The following is a 26,835-nucleotide window of genomic DNA, read 5'->3' on the forward strand; positions in this document are numbered from 1 at the left end:
GGGACAGGGCCTCAACCACCTCCCTGGACAACCCATTCCAGGGTCTCACCACTCTCATGGTGAAGAACCTCCTCCTTACCTCCAGCCTGAATGTCCCCACCTCCAGCTTCATTCCATTCCCCCTAGTCCTATCACTGCCTGAGATCCTGAGCAGTCCCTCCCCAGCCTTCCTGTAGGCCCCCTTCAGATACTGATACAGATACAGATACTGATACAGATACAGATACACCCCCAGCAAGGAGGCAGCCACAGCCTCCCTGGGCAGCCTATAAATTTTATTGTAAATAATAGTGCAGAGTGAAAAGAAGCAGAATGATTAAGCTAAAAATAAACTCTACATTCCCAAATAACTTTGTTTCTGCATTATCAAACTGTCTTCATTTCTGGCTTGACACCACACCTGTGCCCTGCGGCCAGACATTTGCTTCACATCATTGCATTGTAAAACTGAGTACAAAATCCTAGGATATGGACAAAGAACAAAAGATGCAAGCTGAAGGCAAGATAACTGATTGGGCATTCACACCAATTATCCCTAGAACACCCCCTGAGAATTCCACCTATTTAGTTAAGGGCTCCTGACTGCAAGCTCAAACCCACTGCCAGGCTCCTGTGAGGGTGGCACAGGGACACTCAGGCTGGCTGCTGGGGGGTTCCTTCAGCTGATGCAGGTAACTGCAGCAGCCTCCACCTCTGCAGAACCCTGCCCACATCTCTTCTCTGCTAATGGAAGTTAATTCATCTGGCAGCACCAAACCCAAAGTGCCTTTTGACTTCAGCACACCCAGCCCATAGCAGGACCAGGGTTTGGCTCCACAGGAAAAGTCATTTCCAAAGGTCCAAAGTTACCAAAAACATTCCCAGCCAGGCAACAGAGTCAGGACAGTCCAGCAGTTTCTTCAGCTGCTTCAGAGCAGCTGGTGAAGAATTGTGGTCTTCATGCCTAGGACATATGTCCAAGCTGTAAAGTTTAGTTCTGGAGGAGCATGGAGTGGAAGGGACCCTCTGAGGTTCAACCCTGCCAGGAGATGCCACTCTCATAAGTTAACAACCAGGGGGAAATGAAAACCTGTGGTGAAGAACTGCACACCAGAGACTGTGATCTGGAAATCCCTCCTCAGCATGGCTACAACCAGCTAAGTGCTCAGCCCAGCCACAGTTTCTAGGGCAGTGCAGGAACTTTTTCAAACTGAAATCCAGAGGAATTGCTTTGACTTCCAATGTGCCTCAGAGACTCTGAGGGTTAGAGGCAGGGGATAAGCCTTGCAGGCCACGGTGCAGGTGAAGCAGAAGAGGTAGCCAAAGATGTTATTCTGGTGTTACAAAACTAGTACAATTCCTATCCATCTTTCAAACCTGCTACCCTTGTCCTCAATTCATGCTACACTTTGGAAGAGCTCACACAGGTGCCAGCTCACACAGGTGCCAGCTACCTTGATTTTAGTGAAGTAAATAAAATCTGCCAGGCCAGGCCAGCTGATGTCTGTGCCCTCATTGCCTTCACCTCTGACACCTCCCCCAGGCTGGTTTTCCCCTGTAACAGCTGTAGAAACATCTCTGACTCTGGAAACACTTCTGTCTCACTAGTTTAGAGAAATACTTGTTGCTAAGGTCCGGGACACATCCACACCGTTCACATTTTCTTTCTGTTGGATCAGAACCCAGATAAAAAATTGTCCTGCTCTGAGCTGGCCCAGCACCAGTCCTGCTCAGAGCTGGGAGTGCTCAGCTCAGGCTCTGCTCACTCAGGCACTTGCTGAAGCTCAGGGCACCTTGGCACAGCCAGGGGCTGCTGCTAGCAGGGAGAAGCTGAGGGGCAAAGCTCCTGCCAAGGCCTGGGGGGCACAAAGGCTTTCCCTAAGACTTGCTCCTCTGCACACATACCCCAGGTGCAGGAAGGCAGAGGGGGCAGCTGTGGGGAGGAGCAGACAGCAGAGGGGAGCCTCAAGTGCCCCCCAAGGGATTGCAGCCCATGGATGGCATCTTCAGCAGCAAGCTGAGGGATGCCCAGGGTCAAGTTCTTCCTCCTCTTCAGCGACCAGCACGCCAGCAGGGCTCTGTCCATTCTGCCTTTGATACATGAGTTCCTGAATTCAGCTCCAGAATCCAGCTCCTCCATTTGCTTCCCATTTACCACTGCATCCAGTCTGAGACTTGCCTAATGCCTGCCCCCAGCAGCAGGGATGCCATCCTTGCCATCAGGGCTTGGGCTCCACACTGGTTTGTGTCTTTCTGTCACCATTTCATTTTATTATCATTTTTATTGAACTTGGTTCAGTTTTGGTTTGGGTTGGGTTTTGGTGTGTGTTTTGTTTTGTTTTCTAATCCGTCAGTCTCTCACCCTTATTCCATTTTTCTTCCATTTGGGAATGCAAAGGGGGCAGAGAGAGCCCCTGGCAGTCACTTAGTGTCTGGCCACACTCGCTTGCTGAGTCCACTGCACTGTGTAAGACTTTCCCAGTTCAAGCTGAAATCCGCTTAGGTGGGCAACCTGTAAATAGGAAAGAAGAAAGAGTCATTCAATGCCAGATGACATTCATCAGTCAGCAGAGATCCCTGTCCTCAGCACCGCTACGCTGCATGACAGCTCACCAAAGAGCCCTGTTCTGCTTCATTTGGTTTAGTCTCACTTTTGCACACACACACAACTGATGCTCTTGTAGATAAAAAAAGGAACAATTAAGGCTCTAGGGAAGTTGATAAAGGTTTAACCAGGGGGCTTGATTTTGGTTTAAAAATCAAGGCATTAACACTCATGCAAAATATCAGTTGCTTTCCTTCCATATCAAACACAATCACAAAGCTATTGCTCCTCATAGAAACTGAAGGTGGCAACAGAAATATCTGTATAGCCAACACCTGTACTGTGGGTCTGAAAGCAAACCTGGGGCACGGGTCCCATGCAGCCAGGATGAGTGCAGCTGTACTTCTGCTGTGTTTTCATACAATCATCACAAAATGGCTGTAATGGGTTGGGATTTCCCCCCAACACTCAGGTTGGAGAGGACCTTGGAGCTCATCTGCTCCAACTTCCCCCACCATGCCCAGGGACACCTCTCAGCTACACTCAGCTGCTCAAGGCCTCAGCCAGCCTGGCCTCAAACACCCCCAGCAAGGAGGCAGCCACAGCCTCCCTGGCCAGCCTGGGCCACACTCTCACCACCCTCACAAGCAACAACTTCTGCCTCAGCTCCACTCTCACCCTGCTCTGCCTCAGCTCCAAACCATTCCCCTTGGCCTGGCTCCAGACCCCCTCAGCAAAAGTCTCTCTGCAGCCTTCCTGCAGGATGCCTTCAGGTGCTGGCAGGCAGCTCTGAGGTGCCCCTGGAGCCTTCTCCTCTGCAGGCTGCACACCCCCAGCTCCCTCAGCCTGTGCTCACAGCAGAGCTGCTCCAGCCCTTGGAGCATCTTTGTGGCCCCCTCAGGATTCACTCCACAGCTCTGTGTCCTTCTTCTGCTGGGGACCCCAGAACTGGAGGCAGGATTGGAGGTGAGGTCTGAGCAGAGCAGAGTCCAGGGGCAGAATCCCCTCTCCTGCTCTGCTGACCACAATCCTCTGGCTGCAGCCCAGGACACTGCTGCCTCCTGGCCTGATCCAGCTTGCTCTGACTTGTTCATCTGCATGCAGCTGGCACTGGGCCACTTCTCAGTCCCAAGCACTGTCCTTTGCAATGCACAGAATGAAGGTGATGAAGACTGAAAGGTGTTTCCTCCCCATGTTCCTGTTGCTGTTGTACCTTCTGCACGGAGTCATAGGTGATGTTAACTTGGTGATCCTCCACAACATTGTTCTGGCTGACAGTGACTGCTGTGATCTCCTGCTCTGCTCCCAGTATCTTGATCTCTTCGAACTTCAAGTTGTTTGGGTCAGAATAGCCATTGGTTTTTGCAGTTATTTGGAGAGTAGTCTGAAAAACAATAGTGATGGCATTGTGATAACAAAAGCCTGCCAAAATTCCTACTGATTTAACCACTTCCTTTATTTCCATAATCACAGTCTCACAGTCTCACAGTATAACTAAGGTTGGAAGACACCTCAAGGATCATCGAGTCTAACCTATCACCACAGACCTCATGACTAGACCATGGCACCAAGTGCCACATCCAATCCCCTCCTGAACACCTCCAGGGATGGGGACTCCACCACCTCCCTGGGCAGCACATCCCAATGACTAAAGACTCTCTCAGTGAAGAACTTTCTCCTCACCTCGAGTCTAAACCTCCCCTGGTGCAGCCTGAGACTGTGTCCTCTTGTTCTGCTGCTGGTTGTCAGAGAGAAGAGACCAACCCCCACCTGGCTACAACCTCCTTTCAGGTAGTTGGAGAGAGCAATGAGGTCTCCCCTGATCCTCCTCTTCTCCAGGCTAAGCAACCCCAGCTCCCTCAGCCTCTCCTCACAGGGCTGTGCTCAAGGCCTCTCCCCAGCCTTGTTGCCCTTCTCTGGACACCTTCAAGTCTCTCAATGTCCTTCCTAAACTGAGGGGCCCAGAAGTGGACACAGGACTCAAGGTGTGGCCTAAGCAGTGCGGAGTACAGGGCACAATGACTTCCCTGCTCCTGCTGGCCACACTCTTCCTGATGCAGGCCAGGATGCCATTGGCCTTCTTGGCCACCTGGGCACACTGCTGGCTCATGTTTAGGCAGCTGTCAATCAGCACCCCCAGGTCCCTCTCTGTTTGGCAGCTCTCAGCCACTCTGACCCCAGCCTGTAGCTCTGCCTGGGGTTGCTGTGGCCAAAGTGCAGCCCCTGGCACTTGGACTTGTTGAATGCCATCCTGTTGGACTCTGCCCATCTGTCCAGCCCGGCAAGTTCCCTCTGCAGAGCCCTTCTGACCCTCTAACTGACCAACATCTGCTCCCAGCTTGGTGTCATCTGCAAATGTGCTGATGACTGACTCAATTCCCTCATCCAGATCATCAATGAAGATGTTAATGAGGATGGGGCCCAGCACTGATCCCTGGGGCACACCACTGGTGCCTGGCTGCCAGCTGGATGTGGCACCATTCACCACCACTCTCTGAGCTCAGCCTCCAGCCAGTTCCTAACCCAGCTCAGAGTGCTGCTGTCCAAGCCAGGGGCTGACAGCTTGGCCAGGAGTTTGCTGTGGGGGATGGTGTCAAAGGCCTTGCTGCAGTCCAGGCAGACCACATCCACAGCCTGCCCCACATCCACCAGGCAGTCACCTGATCATAGAAGGAGATCAGGTTGGAGAGGCAGGACCTGCCACTCCTAAATCCATGCTGGCTGGGCCTGAGCCCTTGGCCATCCTTCAGGTGTGCAGTTATTGCCCCCAGGATAATCTGCTCCATCACTTTCCCTGGCACTGAGGTCAGGCTGCCAGGCCTGGAGTTTCCAGGTTCCTCCATCCGACCCTTCTTGTGGATGGGGACCACATTGGCCAGTTTCAGTCACCTGGGACCTCTCCAGTGAGCCAGGACTGGTGGAAAATGATGGAGAGTGGCTTGGCAGCTCATCTGCCAGCTCTCTCAGCACCCTAGGATGGATCCCATCCGGTCCCATAATGCAGCATGAAGTAAGCCAATTCTTTTTCCCTAACATATCCAAGATTGCCTTGCTTGCTGTTCTCACAATGATGATTTTCTGCCATGTATACAACATGCCTCATGGCCGTGCTTTAGCTGCATGTTTGTTGGTTTGGTTTTGTGCTCCCTTTGGCAACAAAAGAAGGCTGACCTGTGTCTGTGACAGGGCAGATAATCTCTGCTTGACTCTGATCTCATCAGGTGCCAACACATGAACATCCATACTCACTTTCCCCGACCTACAAATTCCAGTTCCTACCCAGTTCATTGCTTGTTACTAGGTTAAGAGTTCTAGCAGTGGAGCTGAACCATGACTGTTATCATAGAATCACAGAATGGCTCAGGTTTGTGCTCAGTAGAGAATCACAGAATCATAAAGTGGCTCAGGCTGGAAGGGAGCTCAGAGCTCATCTGCTCATCTGACACCTCTCAGCTACACTCAGCTGCTCAAGGCCTCAGCCAGCCTGGCCTCAAACACCCCCAGCAAGGAGGCAGCCACAGCCTCCCTGGCCAGCCTGGGCCACACTCTCACCACCCTCACAAGCAACAACTTCTGCCTCAGCTCCACTCTCACCCTGCTCTGCCTCAGCTTCAAACCATTCCCCCTTGGCCTGGTTCCAGACCCCCTCAGCAAAAGTCCCTCTGCAGCCCTCCTTATTGCTCCCTATATATAAATGCTCCTTCATTTTTATATCCCCATCATTACCTCTGGCAATTTGGCTACAAGAGATCCAAATCTCAAAAGGAATTGAGGATTTTTATCTACAAATGATTATGTGATTAGACATGATTAAAGGCACTAACTAATGCATGTGCTTCCCCTTTGCATTCCTTTGCTTCTACTTCCATGTTCCTGTGCAAGCTCTCTCTCTGCTTCCCTGCTCTTTCACCAGAAAAAGAATAAAACAACTTTAGTAGGTAATTCTATTATCAAAACTATCATATTACTTGGAATCCCTCTCATATTGTGTCTCTGCTCAGTGTGGCTGCCTCCTTGCTGGGGGTGTTTGAGGCCAGGCTGGCTGAGGCCTTGAGCAGCTGAGTGTAGCTGAGAGGTGTCCCTGGGCATGGTGGAGAGCTTGCAGCAGATGAGCTCTGAGCTCCCTTCCAGCCTGAGCCACTCCCTGATTGTGTGATTCTGTACTGAACAGGAACACTCTCTGGACTGCACCCTGACAGAAATTAACCCTTCCAAGGCAGTTTCAGCGTAAGAAAACTGATATCAGACTCCAAGTCAAAGCAGGTGCCATGGCTGCAGACAAGAGGAAGGTGTTCCCCTCCCTCTCTGGGAACACCCAGCTGTATTTTTACAGTTTGCAAAGATCAGTTTTCCAATTTCCAATATGCTGAGGATTAGAAGCACTGTATTCAGCTCCCTTCTGACTCTCTTAACTGCCTTTGATGCTCTATGGTTCTCCCATTCAACAAGCATTGCTGCTGCCTCTGGTATGTGAAAGGAAACAGGAGCTCTTCAGATGTTTATATTAAGGAGGAGAAGGCAAATAGCACATTTCCATCCCAGTTAAATTACAGTAATTTGAACATGAATCCATTTGGAGTTTGTCAAACACTTTGCTTCTCAGTAAATCTTACAGGAGAACATGGAGGAGAAAAGAATTGCCCTTTGCAGGCGCTATTGATAAAGGCAAAATTAAAAGTAGGAGCATTTCCAGTAAAATACTTACACTGGAGACTGTAAACTCATAGTAGAGGTAGGCTTCCCTCTCCACTGTACCTGCAAGGCAAAGAGAGAAGTTACCCCTGCAGCGCAGGAAGGACAGGAATCACAGCAAAGCTGTGCCGCTGCTGCAGACCAACAAGTTCCAATTGTCAGCATTACTCCAGATGCAGGCTGCACTGAGCAGCTCAAATATTTACTCATGATTCTCTGGGGAACTGAAACCTCTCTTTTTCTGCTTTCCTTAGGCCAGACTCCCAGGAGATTGATTTTTTTCCCACTTTCCCAAATTCCCTGAAAGCAGTTTTGCTAAAATATGCATTTCTTTTTTTAGACCTATTTCTTCTCATCTTAAATGTAGATGTATGGCTTAAAGTTAATCTGTCACTATACCCTAAAGAAGCCCTTTCTGTGCAAAAACGGCAACAATACTAAGGCTGTGCTGCCCACAGAAGCAGGAGGGAGGAAGGAACACAGCGCTGGGAAAAGGCAAGACAAAAATTGAGTCAATTTGGGAGGTTTGCTCCTCTGGATGAGAAGAAAATCACTGTCATTGCAGCAAACTGTAAAGAGTTTCTCTGAGAAGCTGCAACCTGCAAGTTTGGGGCAGGGAATAAAATCAGAAGATGTTTTATTGGTTTGTTTCTGAAGAGCAGTGAGTGCAATAACAGCTTCGTTATTTTAAGCCCTGACAAAGCAGGACACAGAGCTGTCACCCATACAGCCAGCAACCACCCAAGGCCTTCATATTTATGGCAGCAATAATCAGCTGCATCACAGCTTTATTTCTTAAAAGCAGCCCTAACTTCCACCAACTTTGAAAAATGAAGGCTTGGAAGTTTTGCTGAAGATATGATGAGTGGAGTTAAAATAACAAAAGGGATTTTGACAGGCTGGATGGATGATGTGGAGGCTAAGGTAGAAAAGCAGATTTAGCTTTTGATGTGAGGCCAGGCTGAGGGAGCTGGGGGTGTGCAGCCTGCAGAGGAGAAGGCTCCAGGGGCACCTCAGAGCTGCCTGCCAGCACCTGAAGGCATCCTGCAGGAAGGCTGCAGAGAGACTTTTGCTGAGGGGGTCTGGAGCCAGGCCAAGGGGCAATGGTTTGAAGCTGAGGCAGAGCAGGGTGAGAGTGGAGCTGAGGCAGAAGTTGTTGCTTGTGAGGGTGGTGAGAGTGTGGCCCAGGCTGGCCAGGGAGGCTGTGGCTGCCTCCTTGCTGGGGGTGTTTGAGGCCAGGCTGGCTGAGGCCTTGAGCAGCTGAGTGTAGCTGAGAGGTGTCCCTGGGCATGGTGGGGAGCTTGGAGCAGATGAGCTCTGAGCTCCCTTCCAGCCTGAGCCATGCTGTGATAAATGCCCACCTGTAGATTCCCCATCATCCCAGAATAAGTCCCCAGAAGCTGCATTGTTGTCATCCATGGCAATAATGAGTCCCATCGGATTCCTGCGGCTGTGGAAAGAGAGACTTGTGTCTTACATGGACAACAGACACTTCAGCAGTGCCTGCCCCCTTCACATCCCTGCTAGGAATGCGACACTCAGCGGGGATGCAGTACTTGGAGATTGCCTCAGGTTAGACCTTGGCTGCCTTTCCTTGTCCCACAAGCAGAGTAAAAGGCATGGCAAGGGCACAAAATGCTGCACAAATAAACTTGCCCTGGGTGGCTGAGCTTGCGCTGGAGCCAGCTGTGGAACTGAGCTGTGGCTCACAGCTAGGGCCCCGCTTCTAGGAGAAAATGCTAAACAGAATCATTCGGGCTGGAACAGCCCTGCAAGATCTTTGAATCCAGCCTGTCTCTAGCTCTGCCATGGCTGGTGCTAAAACCACGTCCCTCAGCACCACATCTCTGCCTCTCTGAAACACCTCCAGGGAGGGGCATCCAACCACCTCCCTGGGCAGCCTGTGCTAGTGCTTGAGAAACCTTTCAGTGAAAAAGTTTCTTCTAATACCCAATCTAAACTTCCCCTGGGGCAACTTGAAGCCATTTCCTCTGGTCTTATGATTTGTTGGTACAGAGAACAGACCAACTCCCACCTCTCTCCAGCCTCCTTTCAAGGGACTTGTGGAGAGCAATGAGGTCTCCCCTCAGCCTCCTCTTCCCCAGACTAAACAACCCCAGTTTTATCAGCTACTGCTCACCAGAGCTGCTCTGCAGACCCTTCAGCAGCTTTGTTGCCCTTCTCTGGCCTCACCCTAGCCCCTCAGTGTATTTTATGAATCTATGAATGTCCTTCTTGAGCGAGGGGCCCAAAACTGACCCCAGGGCTTGAGGTGTGGCCTTGCCAGTGCTGAGTAGAGGGGGGAAATACAAGGGGCTGCTACTGCTTTGTAACATGACAGTCCTCAGCTCAGTCTTGAAAATAAACCCGTGAAAGCCATGAGGTTTGAAGCACACCTTGCATCTGTTGTTTGAGATGGTTGCTGAGTAGGGTAGACATAGCCCCCCCTCAGATGGAGTCCCATCTTGTCTGCTGGCAGGAACAGGCTGCTCCATTCTCTTCTTGCTGAGATTTTTTCCCCCTTTTTGGCAGGATAGAAAACAGATCAGGTTACCTTGCACCACTCACTGCTTTGAATGCTTTCAAGCCCTGAGTTTCATCTTGGTGCTTCCTTTTAGAGGATGCTTAAGTTATGTGACTATCTCTGTGCCAGTGGGCACATAAAGCTAAATCAGCTGCACATCAGTGTCATCTAATGTCATAAATCAGCAGCTCTCACTGCTCTGGTTTGGCTCAGTCAATACAGAGAACAAGTCCTGATGGGAGTCTGATGTGAATACAGGAATCTGATGTGAACAATGTTCCTTTTTTTACCCACAATGACCTTTTTTTCCCCCAGCAAAAGGATTATCACAGCAGCTGGAAACTTAGAATCCTAGAATTAGTAAGGTAGGAAAAGACCTCTAAGGTCTCCCAGTCCAGCTGCTTTGCAGAAACCAGACTAGCAAATTATAATTGCAGACTTGTGCATACAGTTATGTGTCATGTGTTGAGTTGAATCTGCTGCTGATATTCAGCCCCATGCTGCTGTCATGCCAGCTACAAAATGAAAGTGCTGGCTAGGGCAAAGTATCCTGGGATTTGCAGTTCAGACTGTAACAGTGTATTGTATTCTATTCAGTCACAGCCTTTGCTCAGGTTTCCACTCATCTCCTGTGCTGTATTCCAGGAAATCAGGCAGTGATAGGACTAGGGGGAATGGAATGAAGCTGGAGGTGGGGAGATTCAGGCTGGAGGTGAGGAGGAAGCTCTTCCCCATGAGAGTGGGAAGCCCTGGAATGGGTTGTCCAGGGAGGTGGTTGGGGCCCCATCCCTGGAGGTGTTTAAGCCCAGGCTGGCTGAGGCTCTGGCCAGCCTGATCTAGTGTGGGGTGTCCCTGCCCATGGCAGAGGGGTTGGAACTAGATGATCCTTGTGGTCCCTTCCAACCCTGACTGATACTATGATACTATGGTATCTCTGTGTCCTTCCTTGAGCGGCTGATTCATGCACTTACCCCACCACCCTTCACCCTTTGCCTCACCATTTCCCTCCTGCAGGCTTGTTTTTAGGTCACCCAAGCTGGGCTGACAACCTGATTTCATCAGACAGCCACTTGGAGACTGCCCATAGCACCCCTGCACTTACTGTCATGGTGGGGCCAAATGAGCCCCAGCACAAACCCAGGCAGACCCTGATGTGTCTAGACATGGTCCCCCTAGCCCCCTCCTTCCTGCAGACAGTCATGGTAACATGGGAAAAGGAACTAAGGGGACAGGACCAGGTGTGTCTGGTAAAGAACCCTGCTTCTGGGGTAAGGACACGTGCTGGCCACTGCTCCTGCCTGACCAGGCCTATCTTGCTGCCTTTGATGGCCACAGCCTGGCACAACCACTTCCCATTGGGCAACTGTGCGCTGGCTTCAGTGCTCTATTGGCTTGGCTGTTCTGGTTGAGCCTCCCCCGTGCAGTCGATGCCATCTGGCTCCCAGGGCTCTCTCTGTGATATTCAACAACAACTTAGCAGAAGAGTAGAATAAACCAGGTTGGAAGAGACCTTCAGGATCATCGCATCCAACCTATCAACTAATCCAACCCACCTATAAAGGACACTACTGCTCACTGCAGGCTCCTCCTGGTTTGCAGAGACTTGTGCAGATGCTTATCACTGCCCAGATCCTGCACATCTCCTTGTAAATACCTGCTCTAACCAGACATGGAACCCATTGAAGATGCTTTTGGCAATTTTGCCTATTGATAGAAGGTTATTAACATTTGTGTTCATGTTTGCCATGTCCTTTGTAAATTAAACAACACATTGCTCAACACTTCCTCACCGTCTCGTAGTCATACCACACCGCATCAGGGAAATAGGCTTGAATCGTGTCCACACCCTGCAAGGAGAGCAAAGAAACACCTTTCAGAGCTGAAGGCACTGCAGTTTCCAGTCAAAACTCAGCTTCACACTGGGAAAAGCAATGATACTTCTCCACCTCACTGCTATCTTTAGTGAGGTTTATGATGCTGTCCAGAAAGAGAGCAATTGCAATACAACTTCTACAAAGCTACCAGCAGAAAAGTGCATCACCTGTCTCCAGGACAAGTGAGAAGAGAAAAGAGGGGAAGGGAAGGGAAGGGAAGGGAAGGGAAGGGAAGGGAAGGGAAGGGAAGGGAAGGGAAGGGAAGGGAAGGGAAGGGAAGGGAAGGGAAGGGAAGGGAAGGGAAGGGAAGGGAAGGGAAGGGAAGGGAAGGGAAGGGAAGGGAAGGGAAGGGAAGGGAAGGGAAGGGAAGGGAAGGGAAGGGAAGGGAAGGGAAGGGAAGGGAAGGGAAGGGAAGGGAAGGGAAGGGAAGGGAAGGGAAGGGAAGGGAAGGGAAGGGAAGGGAAGGGAAGGGAAGGGAAGGGAAGGGAAGGGAAGGGAAGGGAAGGGAAGGGAAGGGAAGGGAAGGGAAGGGAAGGGAAGGGAAGGGAAGGGAAGGGAAGGGAAGGGGGAAAGGGGAAAGGGGAAAGGGGAAAGGGGAAAGGGGAAAGGGGAAAGGGGAAAGGGGAAAGGGGAAAGGGGAAAGGGGAAATGGAAAAAGGGAAAGGGAAAAATGAACAGGGGAAAGGGGAGAAGAGACAAGGGAAAATGAAAGAGGAAAAAGGAGCAAGGAAAAGGGAAAAAGGAAAAAGGGAAAGGAAACAAAGGAAAAAGGGAAAAGGAAAAGGAAAGAAAGGAAAAAGGGAAGCAAACCCCAGGCTTGTTAGAAATATTTCCAGATCTGTAAGTGATGTGATGTAGCCATTCAAGACAAATGTAAGCTAAGGATTTAGCCAAACCCAGTGTTTGCACTGGAGACAGAGATGTGTTAAAGCTAACAAGCAAGGCCTCTGCCATCACTTTACTAACAGTTCTTGCAGGTCTGGTCAAAACAGAAGAGTTCAGACTAGAAGAGGACCAGAGGCTCCTAAGGGAGATGTCAGAGGCTTCTGTTGCAGCTCAACTTCCTCATCACAAGAGGAGAGGCAGTGTGATTTCAGCAGGAGGCACACACACAGCGGAGCAGCTCCATGCTCTGAGCTGCCTAACAGAACTGTCACAGACTGAACAGAGAAAGGGTAGGACTGGAGGTGGTTTGTAATCAGAACAATGGAGGAGTGACAGGAACAGTGGAACTTGGGGATTTTATGCCAGAAAAAAGGGCTCAGACTGGTGTCTCAACCTGACCCTAACAGCACCAAAACAGCCAAACCTACCGGGTCAAGCACAGGGGAAATGAGCAGCCCAGGACCCCACAGGAACTGCCTGTCAATATCCCACGTGTTGTCATCAGAGTAGAACCTGGACAGGTGGAGAAGACAGAGGAAGACACAGCATTAACTGGGTTTAATGAACTAGAGCAGCAGCAGCAGTCCAGATACGGTACTGAGTGCCTACAACCCTGACTGAAGAGCGGTGTGGCAAAACTACTCTTTTACAGTCCCTCTTGGTCTGAGTCAGTCTGAAGATAAGAAGGTCACATCGGGTTAGTTTAGGTAGTGTTTGCATGTGACAAAGTGCAGGGGGCTGTGTCCTTCACACAGCTCACTCAAGAGCTTCCAGGCAAGAAAAGAAGCATTTTGATGGTACGGTGGTGGAGAATAACTTGATTAGCTGACAATAGCATCTCATAGCAGCTTCTAAGTGTGACTGACAACGGTATCTGCAGAAGTAACAGCTGGTTGCTGATTATGGTATTCCATGACTTGGGAACTGTCTATATATACTCCAGTCCACATGGGTGGTTAGCAAGTCCCTGACAACACTGGGTGGGCTTTTCAGCCCTCACTCAGCGATGCCCAAGGCTGAAGGGTGCACTCACTCATGCAGAACTGGCCGCACCACAGTGTCCCCTCGAGTATGGGCTTTGTAGAGCAGGGTGTACAGGTAGGGCAGCAAGGTGTAGCGAATGTTCAAGTAATGCTTGGAGGTGTTCACCAGGAGGGAATTGGCTCCAAACACAGCTGGGTCCTGAGACTGAAAGCAAATGCCACATTATTAATAGCATTTTCATAGGTTCACAGAATGGCTCAGGTTGGAAGCGACCTGAAAGTCCATCCAGTTCCAACCCCCTGCCATGGGGAGGGTCAGGGACACCTCCCACTAGCCCAGGTTGTTCAAGGCCTCATCCAGCCTGGCCTTGAACAGCTTCAGGGAAGGGGCATCCACAACCTCCCTGGGCAACCTGCTCCAGAGTCTCATCACCCTCCCTGTAAAGAATTTCTTCCTAGTCTAGACCTCCCTTCCTCAAGCTTTGATCCATTGCCTCTCACCCTACAAGCCCTTGTTAAAAATCCCTCCCCAGCTTTCTTGAAGGCCCCTTCCTTCTAGCCCCACATCATCAGGCAGAAAAGACTCTGCAAAACATGTGAGAAGTGGCTGCTGCTTCAGAGGGGCTGCTGCTTCTGCTTCAGAGGGGCTGAATCTCAATGGTGCACATCTGCTTGGTGTTTGCCTTTTCAGTGGTGTGACCGAGGTCCTGCTCCTCTGTGCTCCCTGTGTTTTCTGCTGCATGCCCCTCCTTACCCATCTACAAGGAGGGCACCTCGGGGTTAGCTCAGGTTTCACCCTGGTGTGCAGTCAAGCTCCTAAGAGTCAGCCTTGTGGGGCACACAGCAGTGGAGCTTGTCCTTGATGCTGGGCACAGCCAGTGCTGTTCAAAATGCTGCCAAGTAAGCCTAATGGCAATTAGCCCCTTTGAAGGCAAAGCTCTCAGCTCTAAGGTCTCATAAAGAGGTTCTGCTGTCTTCAAACTGGTCAGCTAAGTATTTATAAGTGGCAGTAGTGCTGCTTTGCAAGGGAATGTGCAGTGAAACACCAGAGTGGTTTGAAAGAGAAAGCACAACTTACTGCATATCCCTCAGCATTGTGGTTCCTGGAAAAGGGGTAAAAGGCTCCCACTTGCATCCAGCGTCTGCACAGCTCCTCCGTGGTGTTGTCCAAGAAACCACAGATGTCTGCTCCAATCTGTGGATGCAAACAGAGTGTGCTGGCTGTGCAGAAAGGTGCACCTCCAGTACCTACAGGCTTCTCCTTTGCAGAGCTGCTTCCATTCAACCTTAGCTGCTGGCCAGAACAATCAAGCTGCTCAACACGTCTACACCTTTCTTCTTTCCAGTTCAGACAATCATGGAATGGTTTAGGTTGGAAGGAACCTTCAAAGGTCATCTAGTCCAACCCTCCTGCAGTGAGCAAGGACACCTGCAACTAGGGCAGTCTGCTCAGAGCCCTGTCCAATCTGACATGGAATGGGCCCACAGCTCTGTTTCTTCCAAACCCTCCCCCTCCTGTTTGATGTTCATATGCTTAAATGAGGACAAAGCTTAACAGTAAACAGTTTAAAGCATGGGAAAGAATGTGGCTATTTCCCTCACAAATCGATGTCTCCACTGCATTGGAAATGAGAAGGAAAAGAGCAAAGTGTTTCACATTGGTCACCAGTGCTTAAAACTTACTGGAAGTAACAGGCAGCTTGTGGTACCCAGACAATTACAGAATGGTTTGGGTTGGCAGGGACCTTCAAGGTCATCCAGTGCCAACCCCCTGCCATGGGCAGGGACACCTCCCACCAGCCCAGCTTGCTCAAGGCCTCATCCAGCCTGGCCTTGAACACCTCCAGGGAAGGGACAGCCACAGCCTCCCTGGGCAACCTGTGCCAGAGTCTCCCCACCCTCACTCAAAAGAATTTCTTCCTAATCTCCAGTCTCAATCTCCCCTCTCCCAGCTCAAAGCCATTGTCCCTTGTCCTGGCACTCCCAGCCCTTGTCCAAAGTCCCTCCCCAGCTCTCCTGGAGACCTTCAGGTACTGGAAGGCTGCTCTGAGGTCTCCCTGGAGCCTTCTCCTCTCCAAACTGAACAGCCCCAACTCTCCCAGCCTGGCCCCACAGGGAAGGTTCTCCAGGGTCTGATCATCTTGGTGGCCTCCTCTGGAGCGTCTCCAGCAGCTCCAGGTCCCTCTTGTGCTGGGGCCCCCAGAGCTGGAGGCTGTGCTGCAGGTGGGGTTGGAGCAGAGCAGAGGGGCAGAATCCCCTCCCTGTGCTGCTGCTCTCCCTGCTGTGGCTGCAGCTCAGCATTCAGCTGGCTCTGGGCTGCTAGGGACCAGTGCTGGCTCCTGGGGAGTTTTTCACTAAGTGACGCCCTCAGGGCCTTCTCTTCAGCAGTGGTCTGGAACCACTCGTCACCCAGCCCATATCTGTGCTTGGGATTGCCCCAGCCCAGGTGGAGGTGTATATAAGAGAACTTGTTAGCCACATTTATCTCTCAGGCTACACCCACAGCCATGGCTTTCCAAACAGGTGACCTAACCCAAAACTCAATAACTGGAAAGAAATGTTAAAACTAAATTGCTAAGCAGAATTAATTTGGAGCTGAAACTGTAGGACGGTTATCTGGAGGGCATTTGATTAGCTGAGCTGTTATCCCAAAGCTGGAGTTATCCAGGTGTTGTGAATGCCATACATAAGGGAATCCAAAGAGGTTAAATTCCAGCATTCCAGGTATGGCCCATCTTAAGTGTTCCCAGGTTGCTGCATTGTCTCCCAGCCAGTGTCCTGTGTAATTCCCTGATCCAACAAAAGTAGACCTCGAAAGAAGGAAGCTTCTTTTCCCAGGAAACACAGCTTCAATGGCTCTGCAAAGGAAAGGAGACTGGAATGATGGGAAGGAATGCAGACAACTCAGACATCGACAGTTTCACAGGAGGCAGATTTACACTGCCTAGTTTACACTGATTCTTCTGCCCAGGGATGTGAGATTCTTCTCCAGGTGCCCAAGTGTGTTTTAGTGAAGCTCAAATAATTTCATGCAAACCTTTCCATGCAGCTCTGACAATCAGCATGGAGGTAACCTTACAGTTAGTGGATTTTGCCTTTACTGCACTGGCTTAAATGAACTACAGCATTGGCCAGGAGCTGGGTTCTTACATGTGAAAGAGGCTGTTTGCAAAGGCCTGCAGGGACAGGACCCAGGGCAATGGCTTCAAACTGGAGCACAGCAGATTTAGGTCGGGTGTGAGGAACAAGTTCTGCACCATGAGGCTGCTGGAACACTGCAACAGGTTGCCAGGGAGCTGGTTGGGGCCTCAGTCCTGGAGATATTCAAGGTGAGGCTCAACAAGGCCCTGAGCACCCTGATCTAGTAGACTGCTAGAGGGGGTTGGACTAGAGGTCCCTTCCAGCCCAGACCTACTCTGTGATTCTGTGATTTGCTGTTTTGGAAAAGTCAGGGCATGTGCTCTCCTGAGAGCTTGCTGTAATGATTTCAGGATGCATTACTTACTTCTTTGTTGACATGGCCATGGAATGACCATAAAGACTGTTAAAGACTGTGGACATCATAGTGTTGCCCCCACTTCTGCACAGCATCCATACAAAGTGTCTTGGAATACATGAGTCTGTCCACAATATCTACAGTAAAGGAATGCAAATAGTGCTTTTGAAGGACCTTTGGATTAGGGGTGCTTCCAAGCACTTCTTTCATGCACATTCAGGGCACTCAAGCCTTTTTTCCTCTTTAATCCTTGCACTAAGGCCAGGATGGAGCCAGGCTCTGCTCAGGGATGTCCAAGGACAGCACAAGGGGCACTGAGGGCAAGCTGGAGCAGAGGAGGTGCCAGGGGAAGAGAAGGGAAAACTTTGTCCCTGTGAGGGTGCTGGAGCCTGGAGCAGGCTGCCCAGAGAGGTTGTGGAGTCTCCTGCTCTGGAGACTTTCCAACCCCAGCTGGCTGTGTTCCTGTGTGCCCTGCCCTGGGTGCCCCTGCTCCCCCTTGCAGGGGTTTGGGCTCGATCTCTAGGAGTCTCTTCCAACCTCTACCATTGTGTGATGCTGTGATTACTACTACAAAACCCAAAATGCCTCTTGTGGCTACTTTTGGTTCCTCATTGCTCTGTGACCTTTTCTACTCTTGAGCTTCACAGGAACAACTGAGAACCACACTGGCAATGTTGGATTCAGGGTCTGACACCACGCTGGCAATGGTTACCTGAACCTTCCCCTTAACACAAACTGTGACCTCCATTTTAACTCTCCATGCATCTCAAAATCTACTGATAGTGGAAGAAGCTACTTACTTTGTCAGACATAATTAAGGCAATGGCAATATTCAGCAAGAATTAGAGCAGAAGGGTAGTTACACAAAGCAGGCCTTGGGTGAGGGGCAGAGTGCACTGATACCTTCTGTCAATAGCAACCTTCAATCCCCCACCCGTAAGAACTACACTAACTAAGCTTTGCACCCTTGTAGCCAATGGCAGAGTAATTCACCATCTCCCTGACTGTTTTGCTGTCTGGTTAACACAGATGGACTTACTGGGAGTGTAAGGAGGATAGTTCTTTTCATTCTCTGCACAGCCTTTGTTTGAGCCTTGAACGAAATTGGACACTTCGTTCATGTCCTGCAAAGGTAAGATGTTGAATGTCATGAGGTTTCCTAAAGCACACTTTCCTGACAAAGCTTTGTGTTCTGTCCTCTCAGCCTTTAAGGAATAATGCCTTAGAATCACCATCATACAACTGAGCAAGAGCACTGTAGTGAAGCTACTGCCACAGCTCATTCCTGCAGCAATTAGCTTAGGTCTCAGTGATGGACAGACTTCTATGTGCAGATGAGCATCTGCATCTCACTTCCATCTCACCCCCACACAGAGAGCAATTGCAAGAGGTGCACAGGTGCACACTGGCTGTGCCTATGGCCATCCCCATGTGGCTCTCAATGCAGGGTCTTTGGGATGGAGCAGGTGTGGAGAGGAAAACAGAACCGGCAAAGGCACACTGTCAAAACACACATCCTGTGCTGATCCCAGCGGGTCAGCAGCCATCCCTTGCACATCCAATCAGCACCTGTCCTTGACTGGTTCTGCAAGGAACAATAGCAATGGAAGTTGTGAGTGGCTTACAATCCAGATCCCATCGTAGGGCACGACATCGTAAAACAGTTTGCACTCTTCCACCCACCAGCTCTCGCAGTCTGGGTTGCTGAAGTCTGGGAACACGGCTTCCCCTGGCCACACCTGCAGTGTGCAAGGCAAATAACCATCTAAGCTTTAGTGATACTAAAAGATAGAATAGATTCATAGAATCAGAGAATAACCCAGGTTGGAGGATCATCGGGTCCCACCTTCTATGGGGAATGGAATCTAGATGAGGTCATCTAGGCTCTGTCCAATTGCATCTTGAAAATCTCCACTGATGGGGGCTCTACCATGTCCCTGGGAGGTTGTTCCAATGATTGTTCTAACCTTAAAACATTTCCAGTGCAACTTGTATCCATAGCCCTTTGAATTCTCCACAGGACTCCTTGCAAAGAGAGAGCCTCTGTCCTCTTTTTAGCTTCCCTATAGGGACTGGAATATCACAGTGACCTCTCCCCTCAGGATTTTCTTCTCCAGAAATACTGACCTTCTTCAGCCCTGCCTAGGAGAGCAGCTTCTCCAGGCCCTTCATCATCTTTGTGGCCCTCCTTTGGATCCTCTCCCATCTGTCTGCATCTCTTTTGAATTGTGGGGACCAGAACAGGACACAGTACTCCAGCTGAGGCCTGCAAGGGCTGAGCGGAGTGGGATGATCCCAACCCGCCTCTGCTAAGTAATGGCCCGTGGGTGAAGCCCAGGGTCTGGTTTGCCTTTGCTGCAGTGGTGGCAAACTGCTGACTCACACTCAGTCTGTTGTCCACTAGGACCCTCGCGGTCAGCCACCAAAGGCAGTGCTAATACAATGAAGCCTTGTGAACAGTGAACTGCTGGTGACAAAGCTTGGATGCAGAAGGGAGGCAGAAAGAGCACAAGTTTCTTAATTGTGGAGTTTTCAGTTCCCTTTGTGCCACACAAGCAGCAACAAACATAGTATCATAGTATCAGTCAGGGTTGGAAGGGACCACAAGGATCAGCTAGTTCCAACCCCCCTGCCATGGGCAGGGACACCCCACACTACATCAGCCTGGCCACAGCCTCAGCCAGCCTGGCCTTAAACACCTCCAGGGACAGGGCCCCAACCACCTCCCTGGACAACCCATTCCAGGGCTTCACCACTCTCATGGGGAAGAACTTCCTCCTCACATCCAGCCTGAATCTCCCCCCACATCACACAACTGTGTCAATAGAAGTTGGAAATCTAAGTTAAAAAGATACTGTGGGAGCTTGCTCTTAATTCACTACTGGAAATAAACAGGAATTGGGAAAATAACTGGGAAGGGGGTGGTGAACTGCCTCTCGGCTCACCAAACCACCCTGGCCTGCCTTTTGCATTCAATGGACAAAAACTGTAAAAAATAAGCAATCAAGAAAGGTCTCTACCTTTGGATGTAACTTAATTACCCTTGGCTGCTAATTAAGAGTAATACATGTTTCCATAATTGTCTACAGGACAGTCCAGAGAAGGATCATATCCTAGGTGAGACCTACAAACCTGAATTCTCACCGGCAGCTAATTTTACTGAAGGAAGCAGCTTAGGGAATGGGAGTTCAGAAGGAGCCCCGTGCCCTCAGAGTGCCACCAGAGCCAGTTCAAGCTCATAACCCCCAAATTACCTCCCCAAATAGTGTGGTTTCTCCATCTGAATCATTAACCCAGACTTTGTTGATCTCTCCCCTGACGTAGCTTCCGTAGGGACTACCATCCACCAGATTTTGTGTGCTGATAGCGGGGTCCTAAAACATAAGAAACAACAATGAGCAAACAAGAGCAGCTCCCATACACTCCATCAGTGCCTGCTAGAAGGCTGGGCAGTGGATGCAACAATTGCATAGAATGAGCAAAGTGCATTGAGAAATAGTTACAAGGGGAAAGAAAGAGCTGTGCTGACCAGGATGATGATGTACTTCTGCTCGGCGGCATGCAGGTACGACGCAAAGCTAGGGAGATCTCTGAACTTCACTTTGTCATAGGTAAAATCTTTCCTTTCCTCCATGTAGTCGATATCGGTGACCTGAGCATCCTGAAAGAGAAGGGAGTCCAGCCCTGTGACGAGGAGTGCCAGGGAAAGGCTTTGGATCTCAGCCCAGCCCACCTTCTGCCAGCTCCCCTCCGTCCCACAGTGAATCTGCTGCTGGGATCCCCGTGCAGCCTGGCAGAAAGTGTGCTGTCAGGAGCACTCGCAAACCAAGTGCATCTCATCTCCTACTTTCAGCCCTAATTAATGGTACTGACACATCTTTTGTTCCTCCAAAGAGCCTCATTTCGCAGCAGCAGCATCTCACATTGGCATCCTCTCAGATAGCCCCTGGCCCTGTGCTTGTTTCATTGCAGTTCTGTGACTTCAAGAGCCATCCCCTTGAATCCAAACATTCCTTCCTCCAATCTTAACTTAATACTAGGGCACTTTCATTCCATTTAAGCCATCAGGCTAATGTTATCTGAAACTGCTGTTAATTAAGACTAATATATGTTTCCATAATTGCCTACAGGACAATTAAATGCATAGTGTCGTGGATTAGGTAACAGAAGAAGTGGATCTGGAAAGTGTAACTGAGAAAAGGTTTGCAATCCAATGAAAACCTCCTGCCACCGAGCCCCCCACGGCTCCCATTCTGATCATGGGTCTGCCATCAAAATGCACAACCCCCTGTGCTGCCACAAGCCTGCATATTAAAATCTACTCATTTAAACTGGTGTCAAAGGAAGCAGATGCAGAACACCATGGTCAGAGTCTCCTCTGACAGGATGCTGCCCCCCTCAAGGTCCATACTTACATAGGGGATCCCAGCCGCCCTGTTCCTCTCCACAACTGTCTTCACCTCATCCAGTGAGCCGTAGTTCCAGCGGCTGAGCTGGAAACCCAGGCTCCAGTAGGAAGGGAAATGTGGCAGCCCCACAAACTGCAGGTGGAGAGCAGAAACACCACAAACCATCAGTGGACACTACGTGTGTCACCTCAGCCCCCATCTCCCTGCCCACACTCTAAAATCAATAGTGTAGAGGGAGCTTGAGTGTGTGGAAGGAGCAGCCCACTCCCAAAGGCAATAGTTTTCCTGGCTTCTTTTAAAGCTAAGATATATAAAGATACCCAAAGGCAATAGTTTTCTAGGCTTTTGTAAAGCTAAGACATGTAAATATTTCTGGGCAGTGCCCAATTTTTAAAGTGCTGCTGAAACCTGAGCAGATCTCAGGGAGAACAAAAGACACCTGTGATGCCTCTTGAACACAAACCCATGACATACCTGCAAGCATATTTTGTACCCTATCCTAACAGCACATCACAGGAGTTTGTCCTTAGAGCAAGAGGGACCCCCACCAAGAAAGCTTAAGTCATTCCTTCTCTAGCTCCACTGACCACTGTGTAAATCAATGAGGACACAGAGACTGGTGAATTTAGCAGCAGCTGCATGGCTGCTGCTCCAGAATCTCCAGCAAAAGTAGAGCTAAAGTTTCAGCTGCCTGTAGGAGGTCAGCTAAGCACAGCTACAGCTCATCTTAACTGCAGCTAGTTGTGAGTTATGGCAGCAGTCAGGTCAAGCATGCACTAACAGCTATAGATAGTCAAATACATTAGATATGTGCAGTCCATAGATAAGGTGGTGCAGACACACAGCCATATGTAGAGGTGGAAAGAACAACCCCCCACAAAAAACCCAAGCACATTCTTTTTGATCAGTGCATAACTCCTCTAGCCAAAGGCACCTGTAGGTACTCCTGCACCACTTCCTCCGGCGTGTTCCCCAAGAAGATGTAGAAGTCAAGGATCCCACCAATGGTTCTGTAGGTCACTGCTGGAGCAGGCTGCACCACAAACTCTGCCAAACAGAATTGATTACTAGAAAATTAATTTCAGAAGCATCCACACAGTACAAAAAAACAAGGAACTCAAACCCATTAGCTGAACTTGCAATGAAAGGGAAATGCATTCAGGTAACTCTTTGGCATGCCCATATTTCCATTCCTTTACTCTCTACAGAGGAGACAACAGGAACAAACCCAGTGGCTCAACCTTTCATCTTCACCTTTCAGCACAGCTTCCCAGCCTCCAGAACTGGGAGGAGCTCTGTACAGCAGACTCAGCTGCATGTTCATCTAAAGAGACTAAAGGGCATTTACTTTCAGGTGTTATCCACTGCAGATTGAGGCTTTGGTCCCAGTGTCCTGCACATCTGCACAGGCTTTGGATGAGGTTCTGACCATCAGGCTGCCAGCACAACCTTCATGTTATAGAATCATAGAAAAGTCCAGGCTGGAAGGGGCCTCCAAAGCTCATCCAGTCCAACCACCTGCAGCCAGCAGGGACATCCCCAACTAGATCAGGTTGCCCAGAGCCCTTCCAGCCTCACCTTGGATATCTCCAGGGAAGGGGCCTCAACCACCTCCCTGGGCAATCTGTGTTCCTTGTGTGCTGCTTGCTGCTGGTGTTGTGCATGCAAAGTGCTGTGTTTTTAACCCCAGGCCAACACATCATTTGAAATTATTTAACTGCAACGCCCAAAGCTAGAGAGAAAGCTTTTCTTACCCATGGCATTGCTGTTCATTAGGAAAACACCAAAGGAGGCTCCAGTGCTGTCTTCCAAACACAGGAAGAAAGTTTGAACTCCATATAAATTATGCATTTCCTTGAATGATAGAAAACAAAAAGCAGAAGTAAACTCTGGTAACAGGAACTGCCCTGGGATACTTCAAAACGTATCACAGGTGGAACTTCAAAGTTCACAAAGTAGAGCAAGCCACAAAACCAGAAATCCTGACAACTTCCCCCGCTGGTTTCTCTTTCCTGGCATTCTTCTCCTTGATGAGAACCTTTTCCACTGACTGCAAAGTCTCCTCAAACACACAGGTCACAGAATCAAGCAGATGTGATGGATCTCCAGGCAAGACTGCTTTTACTGCAGTACTGTTGCTGAAGCACACCAAGTGAGCAGCAGCGCTTGAAGGCTGCTTTCATCACCTCTCAGCCTCGCTTAGATCTTACATCTGATCTACACGTCTATGAATCCTGCAAGGGGATCATTGCAATGTCTAATCTGTGGGAACAGCAGAGTGCCTTGCTGCTTTTTTGTGTGTCCTTCCTAATGCTTTTATTCCATTATTGTCAGCAACAAAAGCCTTGAAGATGTTGATTATTGCTGTAATCATTGTGCTTCTTCCCTGGCAAAAGAAAAACTAATTAATCAAAACTCAGCACAAATTAACCAGAAACAGAAGCTGAGCAACTTGAAACTAGCTTAGTTTGGTTCTGCTTTAGTCTTGATTGATTTAATTGAATGAGTCTACACTCAACAGAGCTATTCAGGCAAGAATTACCTTTAAACTAGAGAAGATAGGGAGAAGGTGGCCCAAGGTAAGGAATACAAATGCCCAATGATTCACTAATGACATGGAATGGTCTCACCCTCTGATTTCTGTTAGCAGAGCTCCTGTTGCAGCCAAACACTGATGTGGCCTCTCACAGGCAAAGCAGTGCATTGCTGCCTTGGGGAGGCTGAGGTCACAGGGACAAATAGTCTCACAATTACCAAAATTGGGTGCCACAGAAACTGTTTCATAAAGAGGGAGTGACACAAGCTGTAAAAACAAATAACTGCTGCCAGACAGGGTTAAGCCTGCAGAGAGACAGCTACTCAGGAGGACTTCTCCATCACTTGCTGAACTAGAAGGGTGTGAGCTGCAGAGGCGTCGTGTCCTCTGCACCGAGTGCTGCAGGCAGCAGGGCGGGTTGGTGCTGCTGTGAGCAGGAGAAGCTGGAGGCTCTCAGCTATTAATGTTTAGCAACAGTTTCTCAACTGCACATCCACACAAAACTCAAAATATTTGCTCAAAGTGACTCCTCAGGGGAGGTTGATCAGCTTTCAGCAGCCACATGCAGTGCCTGACGAGCCCCTGGGGAAATTTCAGTGGGGATTATTAATGTGCCTGCTGCATCACAGGCTGGGATTAGAGAAGTCCTCTGCAAAAAGGAAGTGTAGCAAAGCCAGTCCTTACTTCAGAGGGGACAATGTCCCTGCTGAACATGGGCCAGGTCTTCCAGTTGACGTCATGCCGGTACTGCTTGTGGACGTGCTCCCCCACACCATAGATGTTGCTGCTTGGCAGCTTGATTGACAGCTGTAGGAACTGGTCAGAGTACTGCAGAGGCCCTATGGTAGTGTCAAACCTGATGAAACCATGTGAAAAGGAAAGGCAGGAATGTGACCAAGGTTGTTTGCAGTGATTGCTCTTACCCCTCCTGGCTAGAGCTGGGCAGCAGGGTCAGGTCTCCACCCAGAGAGCTGAAGGTGGGAGGCTGCAGGCCTGGGACACAGCAGCCCTTACACTGAGGATGAGATGAGCAGCATCCATGTGTCCTACAAAAACCCTTCTATTGTCAGGGCTACATTTGCAGTCCCCTCTTCCACCAGAGCTTCCCACCCTGCATCTGTTGTGCTGAATCCTGAATCCACTCTCTGTGGCCACTCACAGGAATGGGGCAGATGGGAAGCTTCTGTGGGTGGACAGCAAGGCAAAAATAACCCAACTCCATCAGACTGCAAAGCCATTGCAGCTTCTGCTTGCCAGGGAAACTGAACTGGACTCACTCTTGAGCCCTGCTGGACCAGTCCCCACACGGAGAGCCAGACTGTGGCTTTGTGACAGCTCTCCAATAAACTGAGCAGAGATGGGTGCAGATCCAAGTGCCAGGTTGGCAAACAAAGACACAGGGCCTTGGTGACTGCCAATGCTGCACAAACAGCAACACAACCAGAGGGGTTTGACCTTGCTACCATTTTAATATGCCCAATAACTTCCTTCTTTTCTTAAAGCTAGAAATACTAACACTTGAGTGTGGCTTCAGAGGTAAATTCTTGACTGTTGTATTTCTGTCCAGTTTCAATGATTCCAAGGAGGCTGTCTTGCCCATCTGCTCACAAACTGTACCCAAACTTGCTTTTCTGGGGAGGAGAGTCTGCATTTCCAATGGAACTACGCAGCCCTTCTTGCAAAAGGTGAACCTGAAATCAGATCTCTAAGCCTTTGGTGGGGCTCAAGTGAAGACAGCACACTCATCTCCTATAAACCAAGGCAGACAGGATCTGTCCCTGAGGGGCTGCCCTTACCCCATGACAACCACAGCCTTCTGTATGACATGCAGAGTCCACAGGCACTGCAGTTTCTGTCTTTAGAGACAGAAAATGAAACCACTCCTACCAAATGCAACAGGAGCCTAAGGAAAAGAGAGCCAAGCTTCCAGAGCACTTCCAACAGGCTTCTGCTGGAGTGGCTTTGCTATTCCCCCTCCTTATACCTCTGGAATCAGTCATGCACCTCTGAATACCAAGCCCACCTTTTATGCTCTTCAGAATTGCAAATCAATCCTTCCAGAGGATTCTGAGCAAGAAAAAGCTAATAAAAGCACAAAAATAATCACTAATTGGGTCCTGTTGAAGTGCTGACAATCCAGTTGGCCCAGCACGCTGGTGGGCAATCATCTGTGCACTGACTTAATAAGTGTGCTCATCCTGACACTCCCTTCCCCTGATGGGCCTTCAAGCCATGCCATTAGTTTTACAGGTCTGCTTTATTTATTATATTTAGAACCTGAGAGGGATGAAAGCATTCAAGGTACAAGTCCATCAAACATTAGACTTGCATCAAGACATAAGAAGATTACCAGTGGCTTCCACCAGCTGCTCATGGGTCTAAAGGGCAACCTGGTTTTGGTGATTCAGGGCTTTAGCAGTCTCTAACAAACAAAAGATGCCATGAGGAATGAATGTTCCCATTCCATTTGAAAGAATAATCATAGAATCACAGAATCACAGAAGGGCTGGGTCAGAAGGGACCTCCAAAGCTCATCCAATCCAATCCCCCCTGCAGTCAGCCTGGACAGCCCCAACTAAATCAGGTTGCTCAGAGCCCTGTCCAGCCTCAACTTGAATATCTCCAGGGATGGAGCCTCAACCACCGCCCTGGGCAACCTGTTTCAGCATTCCACCAACCTCATGGTGCAGAACTTGTTCCGCACATCCAATCTCAATCTGGTCTGCTCTAGAATCATAGAATCATAGAATTGTTAGGGTTGGAAGGGACCTCAAGGATCATCTAGTTCCAACCCGCCTGCCATAGGCAGGGACACCTCACACTAGATCAGGTTTCTCAGAGGCACATCCAGCCCAGCCTACCACCTTCCTTCCTTCTACCACCTTCCTTCTACCACGTTCCTGGGCAACCTG

At 49.7% G+C, this 26,835-nt stretch overlaps 1 protein-coding gene across 1 annotated transcript in view; it reads right to left on the bottom strand.

Annotated features, from left to right (window-relative positions):
* Positions 1 to 212: 212 nt before the first annotated feature.
* The window catches only part of SI (sucrase-isomaltase), a 39,372-nt gene continuing 12,749 nt past the window's right edge, over positions 213 to 26,835 (bottom strand). The window contains 20 exon segments of the mRNA XM_068164274.1: positions 213 to 2,491; positions 3,738 to 3,908; positions 7,230 to 7,279; positions 8,578 to 8,666; positions 9,613 to 9,737; positions 11,531 to 11,587; positions 12,928 to 13,012; positions 13,533 to 13,687; positions 14,561 to 14,677; positions 16,169 to 16,340; positions 16,988 to 17,025; positions 17,027 to 17,115; positions 18,018 to 18,102; positions 18,604 to 18,717; positions 20,233 to 20,352; positions 20,508 to 20,639; positions 21,394 to 21,519; positions 22,322 to 22,434; positions 23,142 to 23,241; positions 24,608 to 24,779. Coding sequence (XP_068020375.1) covers positions 2,405 to 2,491; positions 3,738 to 3,908; positions 7,230 to 7,279; positions 8,578 to 8,666; positions 9,613 to 9,737; positions 11,531 to 11,587; positions 12,928 to 13,012; positions 13,533 to 13,687; positions 14,561 to 14,677; positions 16,169 to 16,340; positions 16,988 to 17,025; positions 17,027 to 17,115; positions 18,018 to 18,102; positions 18,604 to 18,717; positions 20,233 to 20,352; positions 20,508 to 20,639; positions 21,394 to 21,519; positions 22,322 to 22,434; positions 23,142 to 23,241; positions 24,608 to 24,779 — 2,197 coding nt within the window. The 3' untranslated portion in view covers positions 213 to 2,404.

The sequence above is a fragment of the Melanerpes formicivorus genome, unplaced genomic scaffold (genome assembly GCF_026170545.1).
Source record: "Melanerpes formicivorus ecotype bairdi unplaced genomic scaffold, bMelFor1.0.p_v2 SCAF_78, whole genome shotgun sequence".
Classification (NCBI taxonomy): Eukaryota; Metazoa; Chordata; class Aves; order Piciformes; family Picidae; genus Melanerpes; species Melanerpes formicivorus.